The sequence below is a fragment of the Corylus avellana genome, chromosome 10 (assembly GCF_965113065.1).
Source record: "Corylus avellana chromosome 10, dhCorAvel1.hap1.2, whole genome shotgun sequence".
NCBI classification, from domain to species: domain Eukaryota; kingdom Viridiplantae; phylum Streptophyta; class Magnoliopsida; order Fagales; family Betulaceae; genus Corylus; species Corylus avellana.
In genome coordinates, this window is record NC_142499.1 from 3,910,712 (window position 1) to 3,921,840 (window position 11,129).

The 11,129-nt window shown below is 35.0% G+C and overlaps 1 protein-coding gene across 1 annotated transcript; it reads left to right on the top strand.

Annotated features, from left to right (window-relative positions):
- The first annotated feature begins 1,895 nt into the window (after positions 1-1,895).
- Positions 1,896-3,734, top strand: LOC132191853 (uncharacterized). The gene has a single exon (XM_059606966.2). The coding sequence runs from the start codon at positions 2,015-2,017 to the stop codon at positions 3,593-3,595; it is 1,581 nt and encodes a 526-aa protein (XP_059462949.2). The 5' UTR covers positions 1,896-2,014; the 3' UTR covers positions 3,596-3,734.
- The last annotated feature ends 7,395 nt before the right edge of the window (positions 3,735-11,129 follow it).

Consider the following 11,129-nt stretch of genomic DNA (forward strand, 5'->3'; position numbering starts at 1 on the left):
TTTTATTTTTTAATTATTATTATTATTTTTTTTTTCTGGAAAAATGGCCAGGGTGGTTGTTTTAGACCCACTGTAAATATGTATTTTGTAAAAATATAAATGTGATTGGTGAGAGTGAGATCAATTGCAATGAGACCCAAATTTAATAAGCAAATATGCCTAATAGGACTATGTCTCCCAGGGTCGTTGGTGCACTTTAGAATCATTACTCTTAATTCTCTTAACCATGTGACCACGGTCCACGCCCATCAACTACCTAATTCCACATTCCATATAAAAGTAAGATACGGATATGTTCGTTATATTAAAGAATTGATTGAGTAATTTAATTTACTTTTTTTAGATATGTAATAATTTACTATGATATTAAAGTAAAAAACATGAGTTCAAATATTAACTATAAAATTTATCCTCTATTTTCAATTAAAATAGTCAACTTAACAATTAATGTGTTTGGATGCTATTTTTCCTTTGAAAAAAATAGACATCCATCAAAGTATCACTAACTTATAAACATCCGCTGAAACACCTATTTTTTTAAATGAAAAATGCTACGGATATTAAATCTTTTTATCAAGAAATAGGTATTAAACTGATGTAGAGTTGATTAATTGGAGAGGATTAAAATAATTAATCAAGAAGAATGCTACCGGTACCAATTAATCAGCTCTACGACTATTTAATACCAATTTCTTAATAAAAGATTTGATACCCGTCATTTTCTCTTATTTAATTAGTAAAGTCTATTACGGAAAGGGAGATTGAATATAATCTCTCACTATGTAGGGCATAAGCCCCGTCTGACTCTCAAATAAAAGGAGAAATTCTTGCACTATTGCTTACTTTTTATAAAATAATTTTGTCTTAGAAATTGAATAACCACTGAATTGTTAAGCCACACAAATATCAATATGCTCACTTCACTTCAAAAAAATATCACTATCCAAATTTAATTTTTAAGCCAAAATATAGATATTTAATTTTATATATAATATTTTAATAGAAAAAAAAAAAATTCAAAATCTAAGTGGCCATGACCCCTATCCCTCTCATGGTTTCGTCCATGTTGTGTGATAATTTGTAATGGTGCCAAATATCATATAGAAAAGTTTTTGAGTTAATGTATTCTAACATATTTGCTTAACACATTAGTGTTAATTTGAGAACTGTGAATTTACATGGTGGATTCATTAGTTGTTTATTTTCATGTAATTTTGTCTGGCTTTTTTTTATGGTGTATTTTATGTCTTGTTTTGTTTCCCTGTAATCGGTTTTGTTTTTTTTTCTTATAATAATGCTTGGTACTTTCTCTGCTCGATTTGCCTGCCTGATGCTCTTCGGGTTTACTGCTTTTGTCCAGACTTTTGGGTTATGGATGTGAACGTTATCTTGACTTTCAGGTTGAGGAGGATAAGTTTTGGCTTGGGATTTTCTACCTTTAGTGCCAAGAAATATGAGTTATCTATGCATTAGTTTGAGTCTATTTGGTACAGATTTATTGTTTAATTTAAAAGTTAGTCATAGGTCAGTGAATTTTGTATGAATCTGAAATGTAATATATCATTTTTGACGTTTGTAACTTCGTAACTTCGGCTATGATTGCTTCAAAACTTTTACTCTGTATTATTTAAATTTTATACTCGTTTATCAATGAATGAGATCGAACTATTTCCTTTTAAAAAACAAAAAAAAATTGTCATCCGACATATAAGTGGAATAAATATATTAATATTTAAAAATAATAATTTTATCAATACCAATCACACGTGGCTAAACCTTATTCCTTGAATAACCTTCTTTATTATTATTATTATTATTATTATTAATTATCTGTCTAATATTAAGGACAAGGACAATGCTACATCCAAGGTACAAACACGTACAAGAATAATTATTTTAATTTCAGAAATTGCAAGAAAAGAGGGTTGTGGACAGAGGAAGCTCTCTCTGCCTCATTCGGCACCGCCCGAGAGGGCAAATTAAGCAGCAGCGTTGCGCGAGTGAGAAAACAAATATGGGGATCTCACCAAACGCCAAGGCCAAGACGAACAACAACATGGGCTTACTCCTGGTCTTCTTCCCCGAGGATGATAACCACCCCATTGTTGACAAAAACAAGCTCTTCTCCCCCTCCTCCTCTTCCTCCCCCTCCCCTTCTTCATCCTCACCGCCACCGCCATCAATTTCTTATTCTCCTTCTTCTTCTTCATTGAAATCCAGCAATAGAAGAAGCAGTACTACTTCCAAGGCTATAATCTCCAGAGCCCAATCCACAATCTCCATCTGCGCCCTCTTCCTCTTCATCACCCTCCTCCTCTTCACTCTCTCCACCTTCGAACCCACCGCCAATAGAATCCACCCAACCTCCCCGCCGCGAAGATTCCTCTCCCAAAAGCCTCCGCCAAATTACATCCACAAACCCAAAGCAAATACCAAACGCAATTCCTCTTGGTTCTTCAAAACGTTTACGGAAAAGTCATACAAAACAACGAATTCTGCTGTCTCGCCAACTGCGCTGCAAGGAATGGGAACTCTGTATAGGCGAGGCACCAAAGCCATGAATGATCTCGTTGTTGCTCATGTGGTGGAGGATGTTACAGGCGACGAGCTCCGGCTGTTCTCGAGAGCCCTGCACAGGTCTGGCCTCACGGCGAGAGCGGACATAGTTTTCGTATTTGCTTCGTCGTCGTTTTCATCCAGATTTGGTTCCGTAATTCAAGAAGAGAACGATTCGTTCTTCAAACTCGTTCGCCATTATAAGGAGTCGAATAGCACTAATCCGAAGCGAGTCACGGGTTTTGATTTGACTCACTTTGTGAAGGGTGAGAAGAAGGAGAAGAAGGAAATAGAGGAGCCGATATGGGGTAAGAGATTTAGGAGCAATTACACTAACTCGGATGGTTTTGAAAAGGAAGCTGAGTCGACCCAGTTAAGTGTCGGCTCGGTGGTGGGGTTTGAAGCGTCTGAACTTGACCCGGAGAACTCGCTTTCCGGATTTCTAGACCACGTTCCGATGAATATGAGAAGATGGGCGTGTTATCCGATGCTACTGGGCCGAGTTCGCCGGAATTTCAAGTACGTAATGCTGGTGGACGTGAAGAACTCGGTTGTACTCGGTGACCCACTAGGCCGAGTTCGGAATCGAAGCCCCGTGTCAGTTTATTTATCACCGAAGCCGGAGAGTTCGTCTGGAAAGCACGGCAGAAAGAACTCGGACAAAACTCAGTCTCATAGCCCAGTTAACTCAGCCGTTATAATGGGCGGAGCTCGAGGGGTTCGGCGTTTATCGAGCGCCATGTTAACCGAGATTGTTCGAGCAACAATGCAGCACAAGAAGAAGAGCTCGGTGTCCGAGTCGGCGATTCTGAGTCAACTCGTTGCGAGTGAGTTTATGTTGAAGAATATCGATGTGATCAGATCCGCCGAGTCAATCCCGGATACGAGTTCACTCGCGGGTCTAAACTCGGGCTCTTCCACGTCATTGTCAGGGTACGCTGTAATCCAACGTAATAATGGTATTTATGATTTTAGTTCTGTTCTTATGAAGGTATTATGTTCATCTGAAGCGGATTCTTCTGTTTATAGGGATTGTTAGCAGAAAAAAGGAAAAGAATAGAAAATTATATAATAATAGTCATATAATTTTTTGTTTTTCTATGTTGTTTTTTTCTCAATTAATTTTGTTCTTACGTGTAAATAATTACTCTGGAAATAAAATTCTTGCAGTTTTTGCATGGGCACGTTATGGCCAAGTTTTGGTGGATTATATATGAGAAAAAATGGTAAAAATAAATAAATAATTGTGGTTTCAGCTAGGGTGGTCCAGGCTATGAATCTGTTTTAGTAGTTAACCTCTATGATTTGTTTAACGTGTCATTAGCCACATTAAGAATTTTACTAATAATGTTTAAGAAAACAAGTAGTCATGATCAATAATGTCGGTTTGCTAATTCTACTGTTGAGAATTACAGTTTTTTTTTTTAATTATTATCTTAACAATCATTGATATGGGTATTGCCATCTAATAAAATGAGAGTGAGATAAAAGTATTGTATTTAGCATTACTATATAAAAAATGTTTGGGAGACAGAGACCAGAACCATAAACTATTATGAGCAGAGACTAGGAGTCAAAAAAATTTGCTGTTAGGGGTTGCAAATTGTTGATATTTACTTGATAGGTGATATTTTACGAAAATGAGTGTTAATAATTGCTATATCAAACATAATAACTACCATGTGAATTGTCGGTATCATATATTTTAATGACAGATGAAATAAATAAATGTTATGTATACCGTTGCGTCAATTTATAAAAAGAACAACTATAATAAAAATTATAATAAAATTTGTACATCACCTAATTGTGCACTCTTGTATTGTTTTCGTTTTTATCCATGGACAAGGTTGTCTTAGGCTGGTAGTGGTCCTTTTTTTCCTTCTTCTTCTTCTTTTCTTTAGAAGTATAGTAGTACTAGTGGTCCTCTTGCTCTTGGTGGCTGGTGCCTCATGGTCCACTTTTTGGTCTTATATTAAGAAAAGCAAAGAAAATAAACCCGTTTGGAAATAATTAAAGAAGAGTGAAACGGTGAAAGCAGGATTTTTGGTGCATCTTTTTAGAAAAGTGAAGAGGAAATTTGTTTAAAGAGTTAAAAGAGAAAGGGATTCATGGAGGGAATGTGAGGCAACTACAACTACGCGTATGGAGCAGTGGAGCGCATTGATTAATCCCATGTGCTTCTGGTCTTTCCCCTCTCCAGTTTCCGCGTTATTAACTTCACAGTTTTTATGCTTTTCATTTTTAAAAGCACAGAAAGCACGAAAAGGTGTTAATACCCGGAGCCTGCCTGCCAAACAACACCCTACTATTAACTTCACGTGGCATTAAAGTAAACAAAATAATCAAAGAAAATAATGCCATTGAATTACCTTCTGATCAAGGAAGAAAAGTGTCTTCCTGTTTGCTACTCCCAATACTGATATTTTTTTTTTCTTTCTTTTTTCATTTCAATGGCTGGCAGTGGCACATTAAAGATCCCCATTTGACCTTTCTTTTACTATTTGATAAGCTGGTGTCACTTTAATTGGTAGGAACATTTAGTGAGATAAGGGTTATTTTGAGTACCAGGACAAATTAAGGAGTTTTTAGGGGTTTTGCCTTGATAGCAAGATATAACCTCCTCTTGATTGTGATTAAGGAGTTTAGGGAAGATCTTTGACACCAAGATAATGACCTAGCTGTTCTTAATTGTGATAGGGAGGATACAATTTCTTGAGCCATCACATTAACTTAGCTGTTAGCCGTCACAATTTGATTGGCATTCCATGTATTTTTCTTGGGTTTTATGGGATGAAATATATATTTTTTGAAAGGACTATTTATTTTAAATTGGGACAATAAAAGAAAAAAATAAAATAAAAAAAGATGTCTGGTGATTTGGGGTGGTTGTTTGATGGCTCAAAAAGGGTGGCTCGGGGTGGGCAGACCACTTCAATGGCCTTGGGGTGGTCCATCCACCTCTTTAGGCCGGCCTGTGAGTGGTTCAAATTACTCCCTATGGGCTCCGACCAATTTAGGGATTGTTGAATTACTCCTAAAGCCATGGGGTAAATGGCCAATCGGCCACCTCTGAACCACCCCTTTTGAATGGTCGAACCATCCACCAAACAACCATTTCCAAATCGCTCCAATAGCATTTTTGACGTCATAATTTGGGCCATTCATTTAAGATAAGAAAGATGTTAAACATCATTCCGCTTTACATTCCTATTTCATCTCTTTTGCAAATTTAATGGTGGATTAGATTTGCAAATCCGTTGCATGGAGATGTAAAGCGAAATGATTTCTATTTTTTTTTTCTTAAAATAAACACCCCATAAAAAAGGTAAGGTATTGCACCCTTTGAGCTTTTTATGAGATCTCAATCCTATCATGATTCCCCATTGGAGTATTGTGAAAATAATAAGAGTAGTGTGTTTGTAGTAAAAGCTAAATAAGGTCAAATGACAGCTGGTTTAATCTTAAAGAACAAGGGTCAGTGGAGATCATGTCCCAGGTATAGTATGGTTCTAACCTTTCTCTCCGGCGTGAATATTGTCTTCAAATTTCCTTACCAAGACCATTGCCAGGCAATGGGAACCTTTTTATTTTATTTTTCCCTATTGAAATCCGAGGAAAAGGGGAAAGGGGGAGCTAAAAGGTAGGTCTTTCCCACAAGGGAAACCTAATTAGAAAGATCTTAATTGCATAGGGTTTAGGAACAACGTTAATCCCCTTTACAAATTAATTTCACATATTTCTATGAGACTTCAAAAATTATAAAGAGCAATTTATTTTTTATTTTATTTTTTAAAGAATACTATTATAATTTTTTTATAAAATGACGTGACAGTTTATTTAGTCTAGATATGTGAATTTGTAAAGAAATTATAATAAAAGATGAAAAGTAGTACCCCGAATATTTTTCAAAACTTAATTAATATATGTGATGTCACACTTCACGGGGTTACTTAGTCCCTAAGTACTGCCTGCCAAGTGCCAAATTCTCCTTTCGTTTATTCTTTCAGAATCAAGAGTGACAAAGACCCTATTTTGTAATTTTTTTTTATTCATATTTGACTAGGAAAAAAAAAGTGGCAAGTGCCATGGACATAAGCAGATGAAGAGGGCTGAAAGTGTATCAGAGACGAACTTTTTTTTTTTTTTTTTTTTTTATATGTCCACACAAGAGAAAGGGCATTAGAGATTCGAACTAGTGACTTCCGCTTAATGAGGTGAGGTTCACAGCCAATTGAGCTACCCCTTGGAGACGTATCAGAAACGACTTGAATAAGAAACAAAGCACCATTTGTGTGTTGAAGATTTAATATTAAAGTAGGCTTAAGTAGTAGCATAAAATAATGTTTGGATTGCCCAAAAAATTGAAAAATGTTTGAAGTGATGTCTTTCATGAAAGTCAAGAACGTGGCTGATACGAGCAACTTACGAAAGCTTCATGAAATAGCCAATGAAATACCTTGACATTTATCTGACGGCTGATCGTTAATTATCATACAATAATTCAATTTGACAACTCCATATTATATTTCAATTTTTGAAGTGATGTCTTTCATGAAAGTCAAGAACGTGGCTAATACGAGCAACTTACAAAAGCTTGAAATAGCCAGAAATACCTTGGCATTTATCCGACGGCTAATCGTTAATTATCATACAATAATTCAATTTGACAACTACATATTATATTTCAATTTTTGAAGTGATGTCTTTCATGAAAGTCAAGAACGTGGCTGATACGAGCAACTTACAAAAGCTTGAAAAAGCCAATGAAATACCTTGACATTTATCCAACGGTTGATCATTAATTATCATACAATAATTCAATTTGACAACTCCATATTATATATATATATATAGAGAGAGAGAGATGTTGATAGAATTATGATATGGGACAAATTCCCTACATAATTTCTCCCCCATTTTGGCCTGAAAATGGTGCACTTCATATCCAAATGTGATGCATATTTGGTCAAAGGAGGCGCTGAAATGCTTGACCCATTTGGAGAAGGGTATATTGATCAATATGCTAAGATAATTTCAGGGTTTAAATTGTGACACGTGTCTTATAACGAGTAGACACGTGTTTCGATCACAAAGATTAATAGTTGAAATTAATTATACCCAAGCTTGATTCTTTCAGGAATTACTCAAAGTTTTATTGAAGAATATTGTGGGATTTTGGCTTTGGATCCTCTTTAGAGAGTGCTAGCTAGAATAAATAAGCATCCATGGTAAAGGCCAAGCCACCGACGACTCATAATTCATAAGAGACAATTACTAGGGTTTCTTTCTTTGATTTGAGATGGGGATGCTTGGGGCCCCATTGAGAGAGACTATATGAGATGCATGGTTGGATTCTAAAGAAGATAGGATTTGTACAACTTGAGTGGAGAAGCCCCACCATTTTTGTTGTGTGAAACAGGCTTGAGATGGATGGTAGACTTAGAAGATCATAGAGAAAGATAGGATCTAATGGCTTTTTGAGTGGACTAGGACTAAGTTGGGCACTATTATAACTCTAGGAGGTGGAATGGAGGACTTCAATAGAACACCCACTTTTGTTGAATGAACACCAAGCCTAACTTAGCCTCCACATACATTATTCTCAATTGGAGCCATTGTGACACATTTCTGACCAGACAAGTAAGAGCGTCCTCATTCAGTGGCCAACAACTAGAATGTTAAAATAGAGCAAAGAGAGCCGTATCTGTCTTAGTTACTTGGAAAAACATCCGGGAGTGGTTGCTATAGTGCTCACCACTCAATCAAATGTAAAAACAAAGCATTTTTTTAAGCTTTAACATTTTCGATCCTCTCAATAAAGAATCAATAAATAAATAAATGATATTTTAAATGAAATATTGAAAATAGATAGTTAGAATAGAGAGTGAGATCATATGAATACTTTGAAAAAATTGGTAACTAAAATAGAAAAAGATGAATACTTTTTTATAGCTAAAATGTGGAGGAAATTTGCTGAGCGGATTTGAATGATCTTATTATCTTATATGCTTTTTTAAAAAAAATACATGTAAAAATTAAAAAATATACATGAGAATTACAAACTCTAAAAATATGTCAATTTAATATACTAAATTTGTTAAGTGATTAAATTTACCTCTTCCTACCAGCTTAAGCTTTTAGGATAACTTGTAATTTAACATGGTATCAGAGCCAAAGATCATAGGATTGAACCTTGACTCCGTCAAATCACCCCCATTTAAATTAAATATTTCACATGTTGGGTCTCATCTATTAAAAGAGAGCTTGAGCCCACACGTGAGAGAGAGTGTTAAAGTATTGATTAATTGATTAAATTTATCTTTTTCTATCAACTGAAGCTTTTAAGATAACTAGTAATTTAACATGATATCATAGCCAAAGGTCCTGAGATCGAACTGTAATTTAACAAAATTGAAAAAATTTCTTTCAATTCAACCTAATAATAATAATAATAATTTGTTCCTAATCATATTTCTAAAAATTTAAAATAAAAAGGTCACAAATTTTGCGTTGGTACGTAAGGGTGAAGGTAGATACACAATAAATAATTTGAGGACCCTATATTTCTTTACAATTCAATTTATATATTGTTTTAAAAAAGAAGAGTGAGGCTCCCGCATGCACGATTGACGATACAAGCTATTTGTTTATGGCTTTATGCTGCTCGCATCGCATGCATCACGTTTGACTCTACCTGTGTATTAATAATGTAGCGTCACTACTGCACGCCGAAAGGTTTTTGAAACTTAATTCCGTTGGTCCACGTTTTTTAACAGAATCAATATTTATGTATTTTTTTTTTTAGGATTTGTCATTGACTTCCGGTAGTGGCGGAGCGACGGTCTTATTTGAGGCAATACGAATAGAATTGAAAAATAAATAAATAAAACACATTACGCACTTATATTTTTTCTAATCCATTAATTTTCCTATATGAACTAAAATAGCATGTTTTGTGGTATTTAATAATTGGTGGTATTTGTTAAATCAGGAGGAAATATAAGGCAGTCACTATCCGAAGGTTATGGTTCAATGTCTCAAGCCTATTTAAGGGGCCATGTATTCCCACGGGTGGCTTATGAGCTATATCAATCCAATTAATTATGTGATGAGTACTGTGGACTCACGACTCTTATATATATATATATATATATATATGTGACCACATTGTGGTATTCATGTGAAGCTTATGTCATTGGCGCTTACCTAACACCCTAACACCTAGGCCTTATATTGTCAGCCCTAACTAGGTGGTTCCAAAAAAAAATTTGGAACCTTTGGAGAGGCGAAACTAGAACTTTTAAGTTGGAGGAAGGTAAATATCCCCCAAGCCTTAAGGTGGTTCTACCCCTGACTACATCAGTTTATAAAAAAAAAAAATTGTAGTAAAAGTACTTGAGAAACTATAACTTTTACTATAACCTCTATAAATTTACGTGACAATCTATATGATTGCTATGTGGCACAACATGGTGGAAAAATTAAACAACTAAATTTGAATAATAATTTTAATTGTTTAGTGGTGTTAGTCTGCGTTAGCATTAGCCATGTGAACTATTATATCAATTTGTAAAGCATTTATCGTAAAAATTGTAATACCCCTAATGACGATCCTCTCTAAATCAACCCACAGAAGTCTACCTTAAATTAAACTACTAAATTTGAATAATAATTTTAATTGTTTAGTGGTGTTAGTCCGCATGAGCGTCAACCATGTGAACTATTATATCAATTTGTAAAGCATTTATAGTAAAATCTGTAAGACCCCTAATGATGATTCTCTCTAAATCAACCTACAGAAGTCTACCTTAAACTTTTTGGAAGTTTCAAAACAACATTTTAGTGATTGGCTTAAGCAAAATCAAACAATTGAAAAAAATTCAAAGACATGGGCCCAGAATGTTACACTTTCTATGGAACCAAAGAAAGTTTAGCAAGGCACATCATACACAAAAGGGAAAACGATGATTTATGATGGCCGAAAGAAACAATAATAATCGTCCTAAAGATTAGGTGCTTTGGATAAGCTCCCAGGATGTGGGCTCCAGAACTTGGTGTCCATTAGATCAACAAGGCTTATTTTATACACTGTGGAGGAAAAAACTAACACATTATTACTCCCAAATGGCACCTAAATAAACATCACTTTAAATGAAGTGATAGTTCTTGTCTATATATAAGACATGTAGATTATCAAAAGTATTGTGATTAGGTAAAGGGTACATTATCATCAGCATAATTTTAGCTGCTCATCACCCTTCCTTTCCAAAACCTTCCAATGGGTGTCATCAAGCAGTTTCTATAATCCACCCTCCTCTCCACAAAAAAAAAAAAAAAAAAAAAATTGTTTACCATGTAAATTTGCAGAAATCAAGCAACTTGAGAATTAAAACCCACTTTCACGTCCTATTTCGTTGGAAACTAAAGTGGGACATCGCTTCCGTCTTCACCAGTCGGAACGTTGAAAATCTGAAAACACCCTTAATCCTTTCCATTTCAAATGAAATGGAGAGGAACCGATTAGTTGTTTTTAGGAGGACTGTTTTATCATTTTATTTTTTTTGGACAAA

What these genes read in the sequence shown, in the direction of transcription:
- LOC132191853 (XM_059606966.2), top strand. Translation starts at nt 2,015, where the DNA reads ATGGGGATCTCACCAAACGCCAAGGCCAAGACGAACAACAACATGGGC.